This window comes from Amblyomma maculatum, chromosome 2 (genome assembly GCF_055883805.1).
Source record: "Amblyomma maculatum isolate TAMU_Amacu chromosome 2, ASM5588380v1, whole genome shotgun sequence".
NCBI classification, from domain to species: Eukaryota; Metazoa; Arthropoda; class Arachnida; order Ixodida; family Ixodidae; genus Amblyomma; species Amblyomma maculatum.
In genome coordinates this window covers 140,250,592-140,276,143 of record NC_139345.1, presented here as the reverse complement: position 1 = coordinate 140,276,143, position 25,552 = coordinate 140,250,592, and the positions used below count along the sequence as shown (strand labels likewise).

At 44.0% G+C, this 25,552-nt stretch overlaps 2 protein-coding genes and 1 long non-coding RNA gene across 5 annotated transcripts in view; 1 reads left to right on the top strand and 2 right to left on the bottom strand.

The window, feature by feature from the left end:
- Positions 1 to 8,751: 8,751 nt before the first annotated feature.
- LOC146200078 (uncharacterized) lies at positions 8,752 to 23,299 on the bottom strand (the record flags this gene model as incomplete). Its single annotated transcript, XM_084595887.1, has 2 exons — positions 8,752 to 8,880; positions 22,927 to 23,299. A coding segment is annotated over one exon (372 nt), but the record flags the coding sequence as incomplete, so codon positions are not given.
- Positions 18,665 to 25,552, top strand: part of LOC146200077 (uncharacterized) — a 45,476-nt gene continuing 38,588 nt past the window's right edge. For all 3 annotated transcript variants that reach the window (XR_014705158.1, XR_014705159.1, XR_014705157.1), the window contains exons 1-2: positions 18,665 to 18,892; positions 20,454 to 20,571. This is a non-coding gene — a long non-coding RNA (uncharacterized LOC146200077). The remainder of the gene's footprint in view (positions 18,893 to 20,453; positions 20,572 to 25,552) is intronic.
- Positions 23,345 to 25,552, bottom strand: part of LOC146200076 (nephrin-like) — a 91,502-nt gene continuing 89,294 nt past the window's right edge. The window contains exon 8 of the mRNA XM_084595339.1: positions 23,345 to 23,514. Within this exon, the coding sequence (XP_084451465.1) occupies positions 23,345 to 23,514 (170 nt within the window). The remainder of the gene's footprint in view (positions 23,515 to 25,552) is intronic.

Below are 25,552 nucleotides of genomic sequence, written 5' to 3'. Positions count from 1 at the left end.
ATAACCATTGTTATTATCACTAATTGCAGCTTCATTGTCATCGCTACTATCATCCTCAAAGAAGACAAGGTGAATTATGAGGCGCGTTTCGCGATCACGGAGAAAGACGAAGACGCTGTTCCAAGCAGTTGCGTTTCTCGATGTTCTCCACTCAGAGGCTTCAATCGGCCTCTGGCCGAATTACTACTCAGGTAATGCCAGCAGTAATATATACCGGATTGTTTTGCCCCGTCTCCAAACTGGTAAGCTGGTCGCTGACTCCGTTTTCTTGCATGCGGACCTTGCCGGACGCTCGTACAGGGCACAAGACTTCAGACACTCCCTTCGGAATGTTGTGGACCTCAATGAAATTAGTTAAATTGGCCAATATCAAATGTTCCATATATGGATGGTCACCTGCAAATCGGCACAATCGAAAGAGAAATTAGTGGCTTGCAGTTATCTCGTTGTTAAGTACCGCCGTTGTATCTTCGTGCACCCAGAACCAAAAGTGGTGAAATTGAAGCCTCTGTGGCTTCCCGAACGCTTGGAAGACGCCTTTATACGTGATTCACTACATGCCTACAGGAAGGTTGTTCGATTTGGATGGAAAACTGGAAAGTGGCTGAAATGGAAGATTTCAGAACGCTGAACGGGATGTTGTGTTTCTCGCTGAAGGAGTCGGCGTTGGCGACGTCCCACATGTACTGATTATTTGTGGTTAACATAGCCTTGTTTTATTTCCAGGCAGGCCACCGCTATGCCTCCGATGCAAACGTGTTTGCCACATTCGTAGGCACTGCCGGACGTCGCGTTGTGACGACTGCCGACGCTTCGGTTACACCACAGAAGAGTGCGTCATTACCTATGAGGACAAGCTGCTGCATAGTGTGCGGCCACCGGACGACACTCTACAAGAGCATATTATGGACGCCACAGAAGTGCTTGACGCGGCTGGCGTCCTTCCAGCCGCTACTGTGGTCACGGCTTCCACAGCTAATACAACGGTTGTTCCTCAAGGTGACTCTGAGGAATGTGAGACGCTTCTTCGATATGAGACGCCGAATCCGGCACATGTAGGGAGCCTGTCACCTGTTCTAATCCTGCCAAAGATGCCGCCCTGGTTACTCCGGCCACTGAGGTCAATGCCAAGGAAGCGCTTGCAGGCCAGGGCACTCTCCTTGCAACTGAGGCCGTCCCTCCTGTTGAAGAGCATCTTCATAAACGCCGGGCACAATGCGCATCTGACTCGAGTGAAGATGGTGATCTGGTAAACGTGCAGCATCGCCGCCACCGGCGCACGTCGAAACACAAGGAGAAGTGCCAACGTTGGCGTTCCCGCAGTCGTGGTGGAGGTCCGGAGGCGACGTCGCCGTCTCCGGAGAGACAAATGCAAGCCTAGTTAGCACTTGTGTAGTCACCATGGCGACCCCTGAGGAGCTAGTGTTTGCAAAGCTGAATGTCAGAGTCCTTAGTTCTCATCAGAAGCAGGTGCAACTTCATCGACTTTTCAGCTGCAGGCGGCTTGATTTTGTCGCCGTCCAGGAAACGACGACTGAGAGTGAGCAGGATACAGAGAGGGCACTAGGACCCTTTTTGTCTGATTAGAATGTCATTGTGACGCATGCTATTGGTTTTTTGGCGGGTTGCTTCTTGTTTCTGCGAAAGGCTCTCCCTTATTCTGCGTTATCTTACTATACTGACTCTGAAGGGCGGGCTAATAAGCTGTGATCTTTTGCTCTACAGGAAGCTATGGAGACTTATCTATATTTATGAGTTCAATAGTGCAGCTGAGTGTGTTGATATGTTTGAAGCCATGGCCAACCTCCTAGACTGTGATAAGAATGTTGTGCTAATGGGAGACTTTAATTGTGTATGTTACCTGAATGATCGTGCTGGGCCTAGTGTACACAGACAGAAGGGGTGAAGTGTTAATTCTCGCGTGTTATAGATGACTCAGGACTCATTGATACAGGGGCTTCATGTTATGCAACTACACTTTTCACGCATATCTAGGGGAGGTTCCACGCGCACCTAGACCGAATTTATGTTTCTTCCTCGCTGATTTCCCGTGATTGTTGTGTGAAACTGTACCGGTTTCCTTTTCAGATCATTGTATGGTGGTTGCTCGGCTCGGGAGAACCTGCTGTTCAAAATTTAGGCCGCAATGGGAGCTTTGGAAGCTAAATTCTTCACTTGTAAATGATCAGGAGTTTGCCTTTAGGATACACTCCCAGCTACAAGTGTGTTTGACAGGTGCCATGCAAATATTTGCTGCATGGGAGCTGTTTAAACAGGAGGTGCGAGCGATATATATTGAAATTGGGTCTTTTAGGTCATTTGCAGAAACGTTCAAGAGAGGACATTGCATAACAGTTTGCATAACCTCTATGAATTAGAATTTGAGGCACCTGGAGTAAATTTAGATGAAATTGCTAAGGTTAAATGCGACCTACAAAAACAGGACGCTGAAAGATACAGGGGTGCCCGATTTTGATCTCGTACAAATCGTGCTTTGCACTCTGAAACCCCTGCGCGACAAGGTCCATTAGATGAGCACTGTTATGCTGCTGTCAAATTTATATCGGAAATGATGTCCAATGGCACCCTAGTAACGAAAACGTGTGACATGATCTCTGTGTTTGTGAGCTATTACATGACACTCTTCAGTGACGCTTATGCTACTTCTGATTCGGATCTACTAGCTGCCTTCAAAGCTCTTATAACGCCTTTATAAGATGATGACTGTGCTCTTATCAATGGTCCTTTCACGTTGGAAGAAATAGAACACGCAACTGACCAATTATCCCTCTCTAAAACACCTGGTCCTAAGGGCATATCATGCGAGTTTTACAAAGCTTTTAAACCTTTTCTGAGCCCTGTCTTGCTGCAGATTGTCGCTTCAAGTTTTTATGTAGGAGTCCTTCCTCAGTCCTTTACTAGGAATCACAGTCTTAATTCCAAAGAATACGGATAAAGAAAATTTCTCTCAGTGGATGTCTACAGGCCAATCACGTTGGCAAATGTGGACTACAAAATTTTTCCAAAAGTACTATCCAATTGTTTCCAGTATGTCATGACGGTTCTCATTGGCCCTCATCAGACGTGTGGCTTGAGGGGACGCTTCGTACAAAGTCACATAAATATTGCACGTACAATTCGCGAATCTTGCTCTGGCTCTTATGAGCAGCTTGCTCTTTTCCATATCGACCTTGCGAAGATATTTTATCGTGTCCGATATTTGTTTCTATTTTCTCTTCTCGATCGTGCAAATGTTCGATCAACTGTACTGAAAGGGGTGCAGCTTTGTTACGACAACTGTTCCACTCGTTTGATGTTAATGGTCACCTCTCAGAGCCTGTGCTAATTCCATCATCCGTGAAGCAAGGCTGTCCTATGTCACCGCTGCTATTTGCCCTCTACCTAGAGTCACTTTGTTTGAGTGTACTGCAAAACCACAGTATCCGCGGTTTTGCTGCCTTCAGTAATGAAGTCAAAGTGCTTGCGTACGCCGACGATTTGGCGTTTTTCTGCACAGACAAACCCAGCATTGCCAAAATTATAACCACCATTGAGCAGTTTGGCATTGTATCTGGCGCTCAAATGAATAAGTCTAAAAGTTCGGGTCTGTGATTCGGTTCATGGAGAGCAATGCCGACTCATTATGCTGGAATTGAATGGTTTCGTGTTCCCCCTAAATACCTTTGAGTTCCCCTTCATGCATTCAAGTTTAGGGGGCGTTACTGGAAAGAGCGGGTCACGGCACTCAAAAGCTATGCTCAGACATTTGTTCCGCACCGCCTATCAATTTTTCGCCGAGCACAGGCATGTAACATGTTTCTGGCTACAAAATTTATTATGTTTTACAGGTACTCCATTGCGCGAGGCATTACATCCACAGTTTTAACGAAACGTTTGCGACGTTCATATGGTTGTCCAGTATTGAGCCTATGCAGCGCGATAACTTATTCAGGCCTGTTTCTGCTGGCGGACTAGGTTTGACACATCTCTATGTTAGACAGTTGCTCGTTTCTTCTTTTTCCGTAACAGCTCCCATCCAATTACCAGAGCATCCCGGCAAACTAACCTTGTGAATCTTCTTCCAAACTTAGTGGTCTCTTCCAATTTTACCGATCGGCCCTTATTGTTTGGTTTTATGAAAGAGGTTTACTATTCAGTGCGTTTTAAGCAGTTCGCTTCTCTTATGAGTACTTGTTCTCTGTTTCACGAAAAAATTTATACCAAGAATGGATATCTATGCTGTTCCCGCCTCCCTTATATTGTTCACTCTATTCTAATTGTATGGGGCATGATGTGTTAAAAAGGGTGCACAAAATGCCAATCTCGCCTTCTACTAAAACGTTTTTTTTTAAACTTCATGCCGAGGTTTGGCCTGTTAAAGTGTGGCTTCAGAAAAAAAATATTTTCGCTTCATCTGTTAATTCTCGGTTACGTGATACACCTGAAACCATCGAACATTGTTTTATTCCCTGCAAAGATGCGATATTATTTTGGGACCTTCTGCAAAGAACTTTGAAAAAAGACTATTTTGAATTCCCACAGTGTACGTTACTTGATAACCACCGAACATGACTATGAACCCTTTGAATTGATTTTTGTCCTTGGATGGCCAGCCTGTGGAAAACGCGTATGTTGGATCGAAATGCTGAGCCTCTAGTCTCCCCCGCTACCATTTCGGCTAGATGATTCACCAGCTTGGAAACACTTACGAAGGTAGTGACTATCAACCGGACTTGCTGCCATTGTTGGTGTGTTCGATTTCCTTGCCACCGTTTTAGTGAAGTTGTGCTAAGTCGTATTCTAGTTGTGTGGTGTTGGTGTCGAATGTTTCAATTGCACTTTTCACCTACAGGCTGACTACTCTGAAGATAATGTATATAGAGCTCTTACGCTGAATTTCAAAGCATGTAATAACTACCATGCTGAAGAAAAAAAATCTCGCGCGTGGCGCAGTTGATTAAAGCACTCGACTCGGGATCCAAGGAATGGAGATTCGAATCCCGGTGGAGACAAAAGTTGTTTTTCATTTTTAGCTATCTTCCTCACAGTACACAAGGGGAATTACGATGTGCCTGTCGGTTGATAAATTAGATTGACAGCTATGGTGGGAGAAGACGCCGTGCGTATGAGCCATTAAAGGTTTTAGCCTTAATATGCACTTTCGTGGTAGCATGGCGTAGACACGAGGGTGATCGAAGAAGAAGTAGGAGGGACTCCCACGTATCCACTGGAGCTGAATTGTGTGCGCCGTGTTGTGTACATGTCCAAATCATGTGAATGAATGGGGCCAGCTGTGAGCAGTGTTTGCATGGCGCAATAAGATTTGGGAAAGGTTTACTATATAGTCATGGGTTTGGGAGTGTTCCTGTTTGTATTTTGTGCCAATGGACGGCCTCGCGCGGGGATAGTTCCCGGTGTGCTAGAGGGTATAGACACAGTTCGAGCCAACAATGTTGGGGGATGTCTGTGTACGTATCAAAGCGTGAATGAGTGTCTTGGGGAGTGTCAGAGGAAGCGGAAGGCAGAGAAGGGCGCTCTGCCCTTAGTTAAGTTCTCGGGCTAAGAGCATGCGCCTGTGCGTTCCCGCTGAGCGCCTCATGGGCCGGGCCTATATGAGAAGACGATGTGTAGACGGTAAGGGGAGAGATTGGAGGATAGTGCGTATCTGTCGAGATATACACCCTTTTCATCAAAGTTACTAATTGCTTGTTGAGAATCGCTAACGACTACCTTTGTGAAGGGGTCGGTCAGAGCTAAAACGATGGCAATCTCTTCCGCGGTGGTAACAGTTGCGGTGTTGAGGACGCTGCAGGCATTGTGCTAGTTTCGGTGCGGTGCCAACGCAACCGTAACCGTAATGGGGCGAAGAGGGTGGTGGGGGGCATATGTTTATGTAACGTCGGGGCGACCGGCAAAACGTTTCTAAATTTGGCGGGCTCAGTCGGCTCTGCGCTCTGTATGATACTCTGTATGCATACGTTTGGAAAGCGGAGGCATACGAAGACTGCGTCTGCTAAGGCGTGAGGTCCATTTACGTAGAGGTCGAATATATAAGGATTGCCTAAAAAGGTTAGGGACATCTTCAATTTCCTCACTGAGCGCTTTTCTTTAAATTACCTGCGTAGCCAGACAAGAAGGCCAATGACCAAGATTTTTTTTCTGAGTCTCTGTTTCCCATGCCTTTGTATCAGCACCATTTTCAGCAGTTTCTTGACACTAGCTTTTTAATGCGTGTTAAGCGCATGTACATTCAGTCTGCTGCAAAAACGTTCTTTTTTAAACAGCACAAATGAACGCTCCCTGTTAAGGAATTGCTTCCCGACAAGCAAAATTTTGTACCATAGTCGATCAATTGCCGCTTGTGTAACAGGCCAGAGAGCCTTGACCACCGCTTTAGTCGGTGCCGTGATGCTTTTTTCTGGGACATATTTCAGCGGACGCTAAAGAAGGACATCGAAATCACGCCATATAGTATTCGTTTCTTGCCCTTCGAAAGAACTGTGATGTGCCTTATGATCTGCTTATGCTGTTATGCTGATGGGGCTATTTAGATTATGGAAAATTCGAATGATGGACCATCAGGCTGAGCCACCACAATCAGCGCAGTCTTTGTTTCGAGAGCAGAGCGCTTTAGTGCGGGGAGTGTATGCTGCCCAAGAAGAGCCGCCTAGTTTCCTACTGCACCTTGATGCATGTGTGTACATTTCTCGATTTTTACAATTGTTATGGAAGGAAATTACTGGATTTTTCGTGGGCTCGGGATATGCAGCCTAGTGATTCGTGGTATGGGAATGTTTCAGTTTCTCCTCCTGGGACGTTTTCCGACCCAATAAAGAGAAAAAAAAAATGCCTGACGCGGCATATGTATAGTCAATGAGTTCAGCTAGGGATCGAAGGGATAAAGGTTGAATTTCCAATAGAGGCAGGCCTTTTTTTATGATTTTATCTGGTGGAAAATCCCGGCGGACACATCCAGCAAAAGGAAGCGAGTGTCAGCATATCCATGGAAAGATTTCGGCTTGAAACTTGCCGGTATCAAGGGTGGCTGTGGTTCTTTTTCCCTCAATAAATCGTTTAAGGATAATTTGAATGTGATTTTGAAACTAGCCTGAGCTACTGACTCTTCCTTGCTTCAATGTGAAGAAGTAATTATAACTGTGCTCCCGTTTCTGAGAGCAATGATCTTCAGAATCGACTTGCTTGGGAACAATGGGAGCGGAATAATTGGCTTCAGCGCCCTAAGAAGTAACCTATTTGTTCTGTAGTGTCAAAATGCTTGTATCTACCGTGTGATCGAAGCGCTAGTGAAACTGGAGCTTCAAAAAATTTTGGACCCCTTCAGGAGTAAGCTGCTACATTATATGAAAGCCTGGATTAAATAGTCGTCAAGAAATCGGTACTCATTCCTGGTGAAAAGTTTTTAGATACTCAGTGCGCCTTCGTCTAACAGTGAGTCTCCAAGATTATACTCGCCATTGTGTTCTATACGCAGCTACGCATATATTCCAGCCTCTGTTGTCCTTGCTTTATCGTTGCTACAGCCAAGACGAAGAGAAAAAAACCTCATGCTGCCGTTTCGAGTCCCTGTAGAGAATCGGTTTTGCACCGTGATTTATTAACAAAAATGTCATAATACTTAGAGGAAACACATTTTTTATTCCACAATAACCCTCTCTACCTATTGTGTTATTAATATACATTTATGTACAAATAATATACATCAGTGGTACTCAGCCAGACGTAAACGTGAAGAACCTAAAACTGGAATGTACCCAAATTATAATGCATAAAGCATCATCTGTCCTCAAAAAGTTTGAGCGCATACTTTAAATTATGAATGACTAAATGTGCCATTGGATCTCGATGTTGTAAATGCTTCATTTTATACGCGCACAAAATATCTGGCCGTCACGATGAAAGATACTACACTGTCTAGCTAGGAGATGAGCGGCGTGGAAAATATTGCCCCAACGAACGTGATGACAACATGCAGGCCATCTATGAAGAGTTGGAAACACTCAAGAAATAAATGTCATCTTTATACCAGAACTGATGCTAGCTACGTGTTGAAGTACATGCTACTGCGTATGTGAAGGAAGAAAAGAAATTGGTTAATTACAGCACGATATTATGTCTTTTCCCGTTGTTTCTCACGGTCCTTTTTTTCCTCTTCTGTGATTTTCTTCAAGCTCACTTCATGATAGAGTTCATTTTCAAAAGTCACAGTTTCACAAATGTCACATCCTGCCCCATCGACGCACAAGGCAACACTTAGAGGTGTCATTCTTTGTTGTTGCAGTGACCAAACAGGGCTGTAGTTTTTCCTTGTGTTCTGTAGACGCACAGTACCAGGATATTCATCTGCAAGAAACAAGGGCATCTGACTGAGCAATTCGTGCAAAATTTGTTTTTTATCTCAGTGTGAAAGGAAATGCTTTCCTGTTTATCTTTTTTACATTCCTTCTCACTCTACCTGTTGCCAACTTAATTACGTTGCATTCATCGTTTAAGCATAATTTAGGATTACAGTTTTGATTTCAGCTTTTTCGAGAAAAATTTACCGCACACGCTGTCGCAGTGGCATGCCGTAGTGTGATGCTTATTTTTTCTTTCACAGTCGACTTACTCAAACCCATCGGGGCCTGCTGGAGCATAAAAATGACTGAAAAATGTTCTGCTAGAGTGATATTCGGGCCTGTTATGAAAACTCCAATGCGAAAAGAAAAAAAGTTCTTTTAAGTTTTCGCTTACCCTGAATTTTTCAAAGCCGACTTTTTGTGGTTGAAGTCACAAAGAGATTGCTATGGCGAGGGATGGGGCACATTGAAGAGGAGCTTGTTGAGCAGTAATTTTACAGTCGTTGCGTAAGGCACCTTGTTTCTGTAACAAACAAGAGCAACACAGAAAACATCATAACAGTACGAATGTTGCTAATAAATAAAGTCGCACTGGTTGAGAGGAAGCAAGCCCAATGTCCTGAAAGAGATGCACATAGTTTATCTTAAGATGTAATGTTAGGCTATCCTCATTATCAGAAATAGTAAGTATGTTGCAATTAAACTTTCTTTTCCATAAATTTAAGCAATAAAATGATTCCTCAATAGAAACTTCTAGAAATCTGGCCTTCTTTCTTTGTTTTGGTACTGGCAGAAATTTGTATTCTATCTTATTCAATTTGCGACGAATCATATGCATCACGCGGTGTGAATTGGGCTGTAGCTTTCACCCTAAAAGTTAAAAATTATGAATCAGGAAGTCTGTCAAGTTGATAACGAACACAGTGTCCTACACTGATGAACACAAGCCTCCTTTACGGTCTGGCGATGTCTTGTGAATGAATAAGAAAAAGAAAAAATGAGCGTTTTCCCTGGGTCCAACGCAGACAGTGAGAAGCAGTATTGACGTAAGAGTGGGATATATATATTCAAATAACAGTCTTTTTTCATGCCCTTCTGCCTGATGTATTCAAGAATAAATGATCCTTCATTATATGAGATCATCATTTATTTGTTGGTGCGGGTGATACGGGTGGAATAAAATAGCTACAAAAGCATTCTATTGCAGCAACTCTATAATAAATCAGGACAACTTGACATGCCTGGGTAATGACTATTGCTCGTTTCCTCTGTTCTTGCTAACGATTTATTTTGAGGGGTCAGTTTTAGAATGAAGGAAAACGATGAAAGGTAATCTATTAGCATCTCACTATCAGCATCAGCTCTGGTCAGGTCATTTCATGGCAGTTAATTATTTCTCAAGCTTACTTTGTTATGCCAGCCATAGAAGTAAATAAACTAAAAGACCATGTTTTCTTTTCCGCTGTTCCTGATAATTGCAGTAATAGCGTGTTCGGTTTCACTTAGCGTTGAGGGTTTAAACTGAGCTTAGTAGAGCTTCGCTTTAGAAGGCATATTTTTTTCAGCAACACAAATTAGGCAAATTTTAGAACAGTTTATACTCAATTAGCTATTCTTAATAACAAAAAAGCATTCACGTTGCAAAAAGCGAAAAGCAAAGCAAATCAAATTTTCGCGTTTGAGAATGTACTCATTTTTTAGGGACTCTCTTTGTATTCACCTCGGCTGGCATTGAAGACGCCGCACGCCATGTGCAGCGGCGCTGCAAAATTTGCGCTTTTTCGTACAGAGCGCACGACATTATAAAAGCATGCAGACGAGGAACCTTGTTCCCAAAAATCTTACTCAAGCGTACATGCCCGTCATTTTTAGTCGAAAGATAATACATCGGCATATATCTTCAATGCCCAAAGGAAATAACTATGAGTAATCCACATCCTACGCACCACCACAACCAAAGACAAAGAAAACACGGTGAATGCGGCGATTTGACACGCGTCCGATGAAGCGGCTAACAAGAATCTGTCCTCGGATGCGTCCACGCACAAATAGTCATGCAAATAGAGCAGCCTTCGCGAAGCCAGCAGGGCTTCGAGCGGGCTCTTACAGCAGTGGGCTCCTGCACGGGCTCAGCGCTCACCGCAAGCAGATGCTAATGCGTTAGCGTCTATTAATGCCCCGCTGTGAACGCAATTTCGCCATCCCCTTTGCTTCCCCTCTTCTGCCTTTCCCTCGGCACCCGCAGAGCCCCGTGTTTCCCGCTACTTCCCTGCTTTCCTCTTTCCATTCTCCGAAATGGGCACGACACGAGGTTCGTTACACCACGGTGCTTCCCCATCTGTTTCATGGAGGGCGCTCTGCTTATTTTTTATACTCCGTCCGCTGCGGTCTCCTTTTCTGTTTATTTCTTATACTTTGCATAAAAGAGACGTGAGCGCGGAAATGAAGGCAACTCATGGTGGTCTTTTTTAGTTTGTGATTACTTTCATTCAACAGAAGCTGGCAGAGTCAGACCCCCTAGAACCACGTTCCGGCGGCTGGGTAGCCCGCGCAGTAGGTGGCGTTCGCAGCCTCTTCCGGGTCGATTGCACGCATCGCGTGACGCGCATTACCGCTAATTCGTTAGTCGCAAACCTGTCAGTATTACGTCATCGATAACGTTCCCAAGTGAGCTTTGTGGCTTTCGGCGTAATCTCCTCGTGGATGCGTCCCCGCCTACCGTTCACTTTATCCTTTCTACCACTGGGCTTCCGACCGCGAGTTTATAGGGCTTCGATTATCCAGGCTTGGTTCGGCTTCACTTTTCATTCCACGAGAAACGCAAGAAAGCTCCTGGGCGCACGATTTCAAGATATTCTAAAATAAACACTTTTAAAGTGTCATAGGTATGTAGATCAGCAACAAACACAATGGAAGCGTGGAGGATGTTTTTTTTTTGTTGATGAATATGACGTATTGATTATAAAGTAAAAGAGGTTTATAAAGTATAAATAAAAACAATCATATGTGACTTGCGCGATCTGAATCCATGACCTTCTAGCGAGTTACCTGCACAAATAACATAACTTTGAATTCATCAACACGAAAACAAAAGCGCCTCATGATTTATTTTTCGCCAGTGGTAGTGCGCTTCTTTCATAAGCTATATGTATAGTTATTATAGGCGCTCGCTTTAGTTTTTCAGTACTGAAACTAACGCTACCACTCCTGCAATAACGCGACTCTCAACAGCTAGAGCTTAACGTGATGTTCTTCAATTATAGAGACTTTACTACTGCTCTACGAGTTCGCGTTCATCCGTTGTCATTCCTCATCACACTCAACTTTCGCCCCCCTTCTGCTCCTTCAGTTAAACCTCCTTCGGTTCACGCCGACTACTACTTGCTTACCACCTAGTACTGATACAAGTGCTGATACTATAGCCAGTGAAAAGTAGGAACGGGTGGTTAGCAGCTATCCCAGTTGAAATTCTGGGTTTAGTCTGAGTCCACTGTCCTTTGATTAGGTCTCAAATATTGTCTATATGTTCATGAAGGCAGTTCATACGCAATCGTTGCACAGATAAATATCTTCAGTTTGGAAACATTTTTCAGTTTTCCATCCGATTGAAGTAAAATGAGACAGTTTAAGATTTTTAACTTCAATAGAATTTTTAGTTTTCTCTTCCTTTGCCCCTTTCAGGTTTGACAAGAGCGATGCAATAGAAGTCGATAGAATTCGGCGACACTTATTTAACGAATGGGAATAATACAAATATATTGGTGATTTCCAAACTTAGGTTTATTTTTGCGCCATGCTTCATAAATGCGCTGTGGTGCACTTATTTCTCCGCAAAAGCGGAAAATATTCACGCTACGCATCAGTAAAACTTGAGATACGTCGCAGATGTTTTTACGGGGTACTTATCAGCTGCAAGCGAATACGGCTTCTAAGGCGATTCTTATCTTAGTAATGATTCACCCAGTTGGAAAACAATTTTACTTTCGCATAGTGGCTGCGTAAACAATACGTCTAGTAAGGGCACAACGTGTCAAAAACCTAATCTAACCCTTTGGGCCAAACTATGCCCTGCATTTTTGACGGCTTCACATTTTGTATAAGAGGTCTGGTAACACATGGTTGTATATGTACATAAAGAAAAGCATATACGCCATCCCATTCTGAGCGGCAGATGCATAGTATCAACGGGGATTTATCAACATCAACTGGTGCTCAACTCCCATTACGAGACATCAACAATAAAGGGCTCGGACAAAAACCATAATCTGTGCCAGTCATTGTCGAAACTTATTTGTGCCTGTTGCGTCCTTCCCGCGTTCATTATTGATAAAACAGGAGTTATGCTAACCGCTCCAAATCAGGCATATTAGGCCCCTTGCTTTGAAAGAAATTCTTCCCTACCATCACAGGCTAGACAGGCTGCCTCCCAACATAACGGTTCTAAATGCAACATCCATATTTTAACGAGATTGTTTCAAAGACCCCGTTCCCCACAACGTCTAGTGCCAGCCTTGTGAGCAAAAAATCATGAGCCTAGTTGGCAGTAGATATGGCCGGGTACTGACTGCTAGGAAGGTTATGTGATTTCATGAGACTACAGAACCAACTCGGACTACTTTCGTGAGACGATAATATATCCCTCAGAAGGCACTTGGGTCCCAATTAAGATGAGCTATAGCTTGTCTTAGAATTGAATTGTGCGTCGCTCTTTGCAGTCAGAAAGGGGGAAATCAAGGCACATATAATCACGCAGGGTAGGTTACTGCAAAGATCGATAATACCCATCGAATGCGCAGGTTTATAAAGACATATGGATGTAAAGTCAGTAATAAGCAGGTACGAAAAGCCACAACTTTGCAAACCATCGATATGTAAATGGATTTTCGAGGGTGTCCTACATGGACTATGAATGGAAACGCCAACAATACGCCCTGTTGGTAGTACCAGACTGGCTGTACGATGGACCAATTTTGGCATGAACGATTGATTGAAACACGTTTGTTGACAACCCCATCATGCACTTTTGCTGCTGGCATCTGTGCTGGCATCTGGCCTCACCACAATCACGGTAGCCGAGGAGGGCGCTGGTTCAATTGTCCGTGACATCTGCCGTGGGCCAGCAATAGACAATGTAGTAAAGTCCCCGAAAATCAATGTTCGTCTGATATTAATGCCACTGTTTTGCAACATTGGACCGTCGTTGGCCCAATTGTGGTGGACTGCTTGATTAATTATTTGCCGCAAACACACTCGTTTTCGCATGGATTGGTTAAAACGGGGCTTTCTTTACGTCGATGTTATATGGTAGATCATAACTCTACTCTTATGAGTGGGTGTGATATAATAGGGGCACAAATTAGATATTTAGTAAGCGAGTTCATAAGTGAATGCACGGAAAGGAGGATTAGCAAAGGCGGTCGCAAACGGGAGCCTTCAGCACTGTCAGGACCAAAAGCCGAGCTTAAGCGTCCCTCGTATTTTTATCAAGGTTAGTCGTTAAGCTCCAACAACAGCAGGTGGCGGTTCAGTCCACTGGAGAGCGTCGACACCAGTTAAGACTCGCATGTTCACATCACAATAAACAACGTCTAGTCTTTCTGCAGCATTCTCTTTTATGCATGGAGCTCGGAAAGATGTTACCAATAGCATTTTGCCCTTTCAACACTAGGCAATATAGGCATACAGTCCTGCGGAGTTGTTAGTGAATGCTATTAAGAGTGAAAAATGGGGTGCCGTGATACTTGATCCTTAAGGGCAAGAGCGGTTTAGAATCAAAATGCGGCATCAAATGCAGGGAAAGTTCTTTTCTAAATTTATTTATGAACACTGTAAGTTCGCAAGAAAGAAACGTTTCGTAAACCGCCGTTTCGCAGCATTACAGCAAGTCTTTACTGATTACCCTGCACTATAAATGCGCACAAGCACAGGATTTGCGTCCACAGGGACACAGGGTGCGATCCATACATGCCGAAAAATATATCTGCGATGGCCACAGCAGTTAGTAAATGCCAACACAATCGGCAAAAATATTTTACTTGCCTTTGCGCTGCAGCTCGTAAGCTTCGGGCAACATTTAGGAGGACGCTCAAGCTGCAGTGCAAGAGTAGACGCGATAGGCGCATGTAAATCTTTTAATCCGCCATTTAGGGATAGGATGTGCACAGATGTCTCGGTGGACAGCTAAATCTGCAATTACCAGCATAAAATTGGAGCTACATATGCCGTCGATTCGAATCCCTATCGTAAATTATATAACATCTAACATGACTAGCAAATGGATGGTGAACAGGAAGCGAAGTTGCATGACACCACCTTGGACGCTGCCCAAAGAAAGGTTGCGTCATAATTGTGGCACGAACTGATGGGCGTATTTTTTTCCGGCGCATTTGGAAGGATGTCAATATTTTACCAGCAAATCTAGCTTATGATGCCGGCTATTCGACACAATGAGCTCAGTACGCTCTCGTATAAAATTGTTTTTAATTTACGCCGCGCCTCCTGTACTTTGGCAAGCCACTCCGTTCGGCTCGTACTTGCACCCGTTAGGTCGCCAAGGTTCCCTCAGCGTTTCTTATGAGGAACCACTATGGCGTGAATGGCGATGGTTGGCCTGCATTACAGTGCTAAACGCCGGCATGGTATGCCCAAAGCTACCCACTGCCTCGTGCAGTAAATCATAAGAAATTTATGTTTCGTTAATAACGCTATCATAGTATACCATGTGCGGTTACAGCGAAAGAGTACCCAAACTAGAACATATATCTTCTACTTTGGGCACTCTCTCGCTCTACCTGCACTCTCGAAGTAGGCAGCCAAATTCATGAGCCCAGAAGAGGTGGAAGGAGTAACCGAAGAGAGCTTAGCTCTCCAGTAGCGGCTGAAGCCCATGGGAATGAATTCTTTGAAGCGTTCTTTTATGATTTCTCATATTCATAGTCAATGCAAATCCTGCTAGTGTCCACTTGCATCCACGTCAGGATGCCTGCTCGCTGAGATCGCTATCAGGTAATGTTATAGATAGCTTTACCTTTATAACTCCGTCTTTAGCAAGCAACGACGCTTTCTTAACCAATATTTACAAACTGGGGTCATTTTGCCACTTCACTTTAGAACAACTGACATTTGCATCGACTGACACCCCTGATGTTGCTCTTAGACATGAATGTATGACAAGGTGAAAGCAAAACGTAAATTCAAGCTAGATTCTAGCTCAAAACAGTCCCCACCATGGTTTCTTAGTAGGGTGCATCAGCGGGACATGGATGCTATGGAATGGAGCAGGTTTGAAGCCGAGCTGCATTAATTATTGCCTTCAATCAGAAAATTGATTGAGTATGTTTAATGAGCAGGAAATAATGATACGGCGCCATTTTAAACAGAGTGCTTTTTCAGGAGTGCAGGCCAATTAATCACGTCTAACGTTCACTCGTCCAGATGTGTGCATAAGAAACTGGCGCAATGTCATTACCGGGCTAAAATCATGTCTAGCTTTCCCACTAAAGAAAAAGTTTTATCTCTAATAATGAATTATTCGTGAAGACTATTTTTTGCCTGCCATAAATGAATTTAAGTGTAGTGCCATGCTCAGTGCGCTGAAATCAAGCTCTGAAACTTCTCAGTGTTCAAAACTAAAAATCGCAGACGACTATTGCAAAACTTTTAGCGAAACGAATACTGAAGTTAAAATGTTGATGAACTGAATACTCACTAAACCAATTGGTTACGCCTTACTTTTATCAGTCGGTTTTAAACTCCCAAACTGGCATCGGATATGAGGGCGGTGCAGTGGAAGGCACAGTTTCGACCTGCTGGGCACCTCAAACGCGCACTGATATCGCTGAATAAAGAAGCGGCCTCAGTGTATTCTCCACGAAAATGTCACTCCACCCCCGGCCCTCTTCCCCGCGGCGCTATTGAAACTTCGATTGAGGGCTCAGGCTGAGCCGCCGACTACCCTAATGACTGAGCCACAGCGGCATGCTGATTGAAATATTTCGACTAATAAATGGAAGCTATGCTTTAAATCATCGTGCATATGGCTGTGGCTTTTTTGTCGCATTCCTAGAATCAAAGTCGTAGACATTATGTGTACATGCTAGCGCGCATATGTAATCATCGTTCGCACTATGCGACTGTAGCTCAACTGAATATGTAAATCTGAAATGCAAAAACAATTTATCCTTAAGAAAATAAAACACTGTATTTTAGTCACTGATATAAACAATGCTCTCAAAAGGTGAAGGAAGGTAATGCGAACGCTTCTGGCGCACCAGTTATTAACATGAAGCGCCTAGCAATATTTAAGCAATATTTAATTAAAAGCACCTACGGATGAATATAGTGTAAGCGCGGAAAGCTTCATCTGTATTTTTTTGCGTGGGTTTCTAAGGTCTTGTTTTCCAACAGAAAGCTGTGTTTCAAATTTTGTGTTTTCAAAAGCCAGCAAAATATCAATTTTGCTTCGTGCTGTCTGGCGCTGCTCGAAAACAGCGTATCCAGCCGGATGCACAACTAACAATTATACTGCGAAACACGACCGGTTGTTCAGCTCATTTATCTCACAAAATGGAACTTTTTTGCAGTGAGGTGCATTGCTACGGAGCTGGTAAGCTATACTTAACCATGCGCGCATAGGACGCACTTTAATGCGTGCTTATGCAGCTAACTAGAATAAAAAAGAAATTCAACAAAGAAAAATGTAAAGGATCTATAGTGGGTATTAGATATTGATAATTATTTATTTTGGACCATTTTCATTCTCCGTCCGTAAGGGCAGTCGTCGGCAAAAAACTTTCATAGGAAGTATTTACTTAACACTTGGTTCACTATGTTTAGAACGCTATGTACAACTAACAAAATGGTATATAAATTTTACAGAAAAGTCATGAAAAGACCGCCGTATGACAAAGGCTACTTAATTGCACCATCACGTAAACCATTTGCTGCATACACCAGTTATGCTCGTAATACAAAACTCACCAGTTCTCTCGAAACAGGACTCGAAGAAAATAGCTCCCAAATAACCTAATATCTAAGAAATTTCAAGGGACCTAACGTCGTTATGTGACTCTTCTGCAAGATCGCGTTTCGAATGGAAAATGTGCGCCAGTTAAATTTCATCAAGAACGTGGCCAGATATTAAGGACAGTGCTTGCTATAATTTGCTGAAGGCGTATTTCAGTTGTCTTGCCCTTATTAACAGGTTCTGCGAACTTCCACTTTCTAGACCGGTATCTTAGGTTAACAACCGCAGGGCGTAAGAACTTTGTGTTTCCAACGAAATAAAAATTCAGACATACGTAGCTAGAAAGCCGAGAGCCTTCGTTCGAGACAATCACTTGTTTCCGCGTGGTATTCAAGCTTCGAGTTTTAGATTTCCATCATACAGCGTACAATGACGTTTGTTACAGGATGGATGTAAGACCAAGAGAACCCAAAGAAAACACTGCCAGAGGGACCTTCCAGCAATAAGAACATACAAGGTAATACAAATTTCAGCAGACATTGGCAACATTAACACAATTATTAAAATTTTTAAACCAGCAGTAGCAAGCAAAATAGCCAAACGCGGTCAATAAAAAAGCGCTTTGATTAGCTCATTATGCACGAATCAATATATTTATCAAAATGTTGTTTAATAGTAGTTTTTAATGAAGTTCAACCACATGAATTAATTTCAAGAGGCAAAGCGTTCCATATTGACATCCGGAAAAGTTAGTCTCTTCGCTTGTGTTTGTGTTTGTTGCGCCACATTTCTGGGTATTTTCCATACATTGTTCGAACCTTGGGAAGAAGAAAATTATTACGTTGAAGAACGGAAAAGCTAGGGGAGAGATGCTTTGTTTTATTACGGATTTCTTTGTTCCAATTTATTGTTACGTAGTTGCGCGTTTTTGCTTTTCCTATCTATTTTCTCTTTGCGTATACGCTTCGAAACGCCTCAACTATCACTGCTGCTGCTGCTGCTAAATGAAAAAGAGCGAATGTTGCAAGGCAGCTAGAGTTTCTCCCCACAGCAAGAACCAGTTAAGCAACAAATGTCTACTACATCTCGATGGAAACTCCGCCAAAGTGCAGTTCATAATTTCTGATACAAAATTGAAGCATAATCTCCAGGGTGCTCCCCTATAGGAGAAATTTGAGCCTAACCTGATGTGCATACGTGTATAGCCAGCTAAAGAATTCAACAAGCGGCATAAAATAGAATCAGCACACAAAGCATTACCGTAAAATCTAGGCTACCGGCCAGTGAAAAAAAGATTATGCGAGCGCCGCTGCTGTGCCTAATTAGTCGTTGCATGATGAGGACGAAACAGACTTCTTTTGACGTTGAAAAAGTAATTAAGTAGCAGTAGTAACATGATATCCCCGCAAAACGGGCCCAAATAGCATACCCCCACTTTCTACACTTTCTTTGCTTCTACACTTGCTCTTTTGTCCTTTGGACGCCTGAATTCAGCTTCTATCTGCTTGCATTTGCTTGGATATACTCGCAATAACGCCTGAGCCTGCATAGGACTTAAGTTACATGGCGGGTAAGTGTGGGCTCCAACTAATCCTGTGAATGTCACGGGCACAGTTTCTAAATGAGTTACACTATCCGTGTCTTCCAGCGTTTAACATAATGGAATGCCATCTGCCTGCCTTATGTGTCACGTCTTTTTGAACAAGGACCAGAGCGGGCTGGAAGCGGTTTTAGTGCATGAGCGTTTAGGCGCTACGCCGAGAGATTAACCACGACCAACCGAGGGGTTGGTCTTGTCGAGAACCCCACTGTAAGAATTAGTAGAGGAGCAATAGTGTTAACAATGACCCCACCATGTCTAATACGCTTGTCTTTTGCGCCGCAGATGACAGAGAGGCTAATATCTCCCGCCGTATTCCGTTGCTTAAATTGCTTCTGCGTCGTGGCTGTATATGAGCCAGTTATCAACGGATCCTACCGAGCAAGTATTGCAAATGACACCATCTTGATTGTAATCTCACAACCACCTGGGTTCTTTCACTGAAACGAACATCGTAATAAGGAGCCCGGTGAATGCGAATCGCTTTTCAAATGCATAACGAAGGGTACATAAAAAATGCTTATCGTCTCAGTTTCTCTTCCTACGGGCGCAGTCTCCTGGTCTCGGTGTAGTACTCTCATTTTTTTTATGCCCTAATGTTTTCATGCTTCCCGTCATCTCTTTTCTGACACTTTATTTTCTTAAAGCCCCCCCCCCCCCCCCCCCCCCCCCTCCTTGACAGTTCCGCACATGCAGGCTGACATTCATTCCCACCACTCTGCTCGTAATCTTGATTCCTGTTTTGGCAGGGAACATCTCGCCACACAGCAAAGATAAGTTCCCTCCCTACCGCGGTTTAAAATGTCCAGAATTAAAGGAACATGCGCACAAATAAGAGCAATAGAAACCCGACCGAACTAACCGGACAGCGCCTCGAGGGACCACCAACATCTGGAGGTACACACGGTAGCTCTACAATGAACCCGCACGATAGTAAGCAAGAGTAGTAGCAACGTAGAATCCTAATAATACGTAGAGTAGAAAAGTAAAAAACCACTTGAGCACCAGCACGCATAAGTACGGTCCGCGGGGGAGAGAGGCGGAGGGAAAGGGGTGGCAGAGCAAGAAAAACACTTTCTCCCAGCCTTCGTTAGGGGCGCCGCCGAAACAGCTCCAGGCCCAGGAGATAAGCGTCATCTCCGACAGCGCGTGCGTGCCTGCGTGGGTGCGCGTCGTTCCCATTTACATGAGTCCTCGTGCGTGATAAATGGAGCGGCGCGGCGGACACCCAGCGACACAGACCGGCCGGTAGGGTGCATTTTGAGTGGCACCCTTATGCACTCTGCGATGAAGAGCGGAGCGTGTTCATGCAAAGCCGCATTAGCGGAGAGCACAAATTCACGTCGCTGTTGAAGCCCCGCTACATTCCGCGCTCCTCCTCCTCCTCTCTCTCATCCGCCCCGTCTGCTTCGCCGCTTGTATTAGTGTGCTCATTACAATTCCCAGTTCATTTCGCTCTTCGCATGTTTATGAGTAAAGAACTGCGACGACCGTATGACAGTTATTACAACTTTTTCTTCTCGTGTTCTAGCAAGAAGCCCTCCGTATATTAATAATGCGCAGTGATGAGACAAGAAACATACTGTGCGGAAATATACAGCCACTGCCTACATCGAAAGTTCTTCCTAAATCGTCACGCCTGCCGTCAGGTGTAGTAAAACAGCGTCTGTTCCTCTCTGATGTGTTTTAAATCGTTGCTCGCCCTTCTGGCACGTGCTATTAACGGCGTCTCACCGGTGCTCGCTGCTTTCAACTTTTCGTTTTTAATAATATTTTTCAATAACATAAAGGTAGACATTCGTTCAGGCCCGTGTCCAGTAAGCATGCTATTATTTAGTTATAATTTATTCATGTGATACTCATTCCTACATCCCTTCGGCAATCAGGGCTTACAGAATGTAGTCCGTTCCTAGCTGTCATTACTGGTGGCTAAGGCTGGCTGGACAGCGGCAACGAAGGCAAAACAAAATACTCTAATGAAGTATTCTGAAATATCCGGTCCACTTACTCTGCTGAAAAATAAAATGAGCTGTTAAAGGTATTTAATTTCAGGTGTCTCAAACATACATCTGATGAGACCTAGGTATCTACATTATAAAAAGTGCTTTCCATGCGTCGCAATACGGCTTACTGACTGTGAAAAGACACGGCTTAGCAGAATTATGTTGGAATACAGACTGTGCTGAATTTATACATAAAATTTAAACTCTGTATTGAACGACATTATGCGAATATATTTTATTCTTACACGCAGCAGTTACTTATGAATCGCTTGTAAAATATCTTGTTGCACTCTAATGTTTTATAATGGGAGCTGCCTTGTTAGACGCTGTACGTCAATGGTATGACTGCGTCCAATCGTAGTTACAAATGCTGTAATTCTTGTGGCAAATTCATTAGAAAATTGGTATGGAGGCTCCTATTAAATTAATGGAAGCTCCAATTAAAGGCCATAAAATAAAGACACACAAGCAGTTCCTGGCTATTTGCTGGTGCTAAGAAACATTTACACCCACAATCCACGCCTTATGAGTGAACTAGGCTTAATAAGGAGAGGGTAAGACACAATTATGATATTCCAAAATAAGATGTCAGGATTATTCAAGCGCAAACACAAAGGAACAAACTAAGGCAGACTTTTAAGACCGTTATGCACTGTTAAGACGCGAAGTGAAAGGTAACTACTGTTGCACTAAAATAAAGTTAAATATAAAATATCAGAATATATTGAACTTGTAATTACTGAAGTCTGGGTGCATCGCTGTACGGGAAAATTACACATTGTTTCATTGTAAAACTACTATTCTTCGCACACTTCCCGTTGTAGGCCCTTTTGCTGAATTTCTGCCCCCGAAATTCTGATTCAGCAAACTCTATTAATCATGAAAGATATTGTCCATTGTGTCACTCTCTAGAGTGTGACACAGGTGCACCGAGATTAGGAGCTAGAGGTATATCTCTCTTGAAGCTATGCTGGAAGTCATTAGTTGGAAAGACACCATTAAAACCTCTATAACGTTTCTCTCTATTGCGCAATGCCATGCTATAGGTAGAGCACCGCAGCCACTGAAGGCACACGCTCCGTGACCCCCTACAGGTTATCATCAACGAAAAATGTACATCCTTCATCACACCAACTCCTCGCCAGAGGAGCTTATCAACGCCAGCCAGATCATCAGTTCTGAGAACAAAGTCGCCTAATAATATGCTCTCGACTTCCTACACTCTCGAATTTTCTTTTCGTTGTATCCGTCCCAGCGCACACGTAACGAGGTGAGATGAGTACTCGCGACTACAGGAAAACAAGACAAGAATTTTTCTTGTTGTTTGCTTCGAACAGGATGCATTGTTAAGGAACCTTCAGCAGTCATGCTAGCGCTCCGACTAAATATGCTACTAGAGCCAGTTGTGCCACATGTCGACCAATAAACTTGAGTAGGCGTTCAAACGGGACCAATTGTGAAGTGCTTCTTAACGTAAATGGTCCATCCCGTTTTTGATGCGCCGTATAAGTGCAGTGAATTCATACCAACTCGCTCACACTTGCGCTTTAGCCGCTGTGATGCAAGTAATAAAACGAGAGCGCTATAAGATTCACAGTGAAATAAGGAAGGCTTTCAGCTTATGTGCCCTTACAGTTGCGTTGCATACCAAGTTATTCTATTACGGATTTCTCGCAGCGCTCACTAAGAAATGTGCTGTCGACAATGACATGCAACGAAGACGTTTTCCCCCGAGTGCTTACTGGCACGTAAATGTTGGTTCAAGCAATAAACGTGTTCTAATCATCCAAAGATGCTGATTAATCATCGGCTGTGCAAGCAAGAGGAGCCTCCTTTATATTGCTGCTGGTTTCGCACCAATTAATACCTTATGTAACTTGCCAGCCCAACCCCAATGTAGACAAGCTGTGCTTCCGCAAATTATGTTGACACTCTGTGGAAGTGATCCTGAAGAAATCGTTCTCTTCTACTTGGATGCGCTTAAAATAACAGGTGGCGTACCTCAGACTCCGTACCCGGTGTCACCCCCTTGCACAGCAGCGGCCACCTTGGCCGACATGACGCAGGTGGCCTGCTGCTGTTGTTGCTGCTCATGTTGCCGCTGCTGCAGGAAGCGCCACTGCAGCTCCTGCTCGTGTGGCGACAGTTGCGGCACCAGGTGCAGGTGCGGTGGGAGGACCCTGCGCTGTTGCTGCTGCTGTTGCGCGGAGGCGCCAGGCGGTCCCGCGTAGAAGGAGGCCAGTGGCACCGCCTCCCGCTCGGGAGTGTGTCGGCCCGGCGTCCCTGACACTGCAGGGACGTGCCTCGCCGACGAGTCCGACCACCAGCACGGCGGGAGGGTCTCGGCCGCTCGCCGCTCGGGAGTCGCCGCCGCAGTGTAGGCCCTGCCGAACGGCGGCGGTGACTCCGGGCTCTCCCGCTACGTGGCCGTCTCGCGGCTGATCCAGTAGTCGTCCGGCTTGCCGCCGCTCAGGCCGTTACTGTGGGTTCCGCCCTTGCTGCTCGATTTGGAGCCGGAATGGGCGTGTGACTGCTGCTGTTGCTGCTGTTGGGATTGGTGGTTGCTGCTCTTTGGCGTCTGCGGGCCTTCTGCAAAAAGCCATGTGGTAGATAGCAGAATGTACATTAGTACATGTTAGAGGGTACTTTGGATATTCAGGTCAGACATCTCAACAAGCCTTGAGATGTATACTCAGCTAGAAAGCCTGTTTTTGTTCGACAAAAAGGGAGACTGCTAACTTCCATTTTTTAACGTGGTGACTTGTGCTTGCCCTAAGTGTGTTAGCTGCTACTTCACGCGTTAGCTGGCATGTTTCAAAAGCAGAATCTTTCAAATGAACAGTGTGTGAAATATTCACGAGAAAATGAAACCTACGAGTTAAAGCTACACTTCTTTCTTCGTGCTAAGGAGCAATACGCCAATCATTTCAAAATTCTGCACTGCGTTTGTCTATCTTATTGCCGAGATTTCAAGTCCCATTGTGGGAACAAGGGTATCTTTCAAAGAATAGAGTTGAGTAATATTGTTGACTAGATACACAACCCTATTAACGCTCGTCTATGGTTTCTTTATTGCTAGAAAGACCCTCCTGGATTGGAAAAAGATATGGATAGTGTTGCTAAATACATTACTGTAAATTATCGTCGGGGTATAGAATTGCTTAAGCTCTGGTGATGACAATGAATTGAGCAAAAAAAAAAACGCGAGAAATCGAAGAATGGGACTAGCGTCTTGTCATTGTGTTTAGCGCCCTACCGTTCTTTCTTTGTGAAGAACCTTTTTGTGCAATCCATTATGGTGTTGCAAGAGTCAAATAAGGAACTGAACGGTTGAGTCAACCAATGGCTTCCATCCTGATTCGCAAAATGCTGGAGGAGCATGCGTTGAACGACTTATAAATAGTGTAGGTCAATGAATAACATTTTATTTTTGCGGAATTTCCACAAACCCACACATTTTCTGTGAGCATATTATTCGATACCGCTATCCATATTATTACCATGAATTATAATACACCATCATAGCACACATTGGCAACAGCTATTACTCTGCTTGATGCGAAAGGGAGCCCGGAGATGTTTTGTCTGCCTTACGTGCAGCCGTGTTCAAGTCGTCGTATGCAGCTACACTAAGTGGCTGTTGGCGACGCGAGCGCTTATTTTTTAATAGAATGGCAGGTTCCAGCCAGGTGTTGTATAAAAGCTTTTGACTGATCATCGTTGGTTTTTATTGGCATGGTAAACCAAATGTAAGAATTTAAAGATTCTCTCTATTTCCTGATCAATTCAAAACCCAGTACTGCACGGACACGGCCGCAATTCTGATGGCACACAGTTGCAAAAACGGAAGTAGTGGGTGAAAGATCACGATGACGAAGATCGGAATAAAGCACTTAATACGAGAGGCTACCCGTCCGAAACCGCCGGACCGGCCTAATTTTTTTTCTTCAATATTTTCCGAAGAATGTGAATCTGCTATTTGCCGAAGTTCTGCTACTGCTTCTGCTAACAGTGACGCTTACGTCTGTCCTTCTCTGTCTACACGGAAGAAGCAGATCTGAAATTATTTTTTTATATGTGGACCTTAATGTGCACGCATACCTTGCATACTCGGACGAAAGGACAAAAGTAAGAAAACCGTATACAAACGAGAGTTTCGTCTGTCCCTTTCACCCTTCTGTTTTCGCTCCATATCATACAGTGAACCACCATAAACAAGCCAAACTTACCGAACTGTCCATCATTCTTCAAATGATTTGGATAATTTGACTGCGTGCTGTGATCGACTTAAGCGTCATTAACCATATCAGGGCAATGGCAGATATCAATTCTCACAGGCATAACTTGTTATAGAAACGCTAAGCTCACCCAGCCGGTTCACCTTCAACTTTCCGTTTGCTTTCATCATTGTTCCTTCGCCATTCACAAACTACAAAAGACGGTAAAGCTCTGGGTTACATTGGCCGGTTTCCTGGACATCTAAAGGACGTCTTCATTCGGAAGGTCCTGCTGTCACTCGCAATTCAGCTTCAGGGGTAAAATCTGGAGTTTCCTGAAATGAAACCAATGCTGTCTTTAAGCGCTATCGTAAAGGACTGCGAGAACAGTACTTCTTGCCGACGAAAAA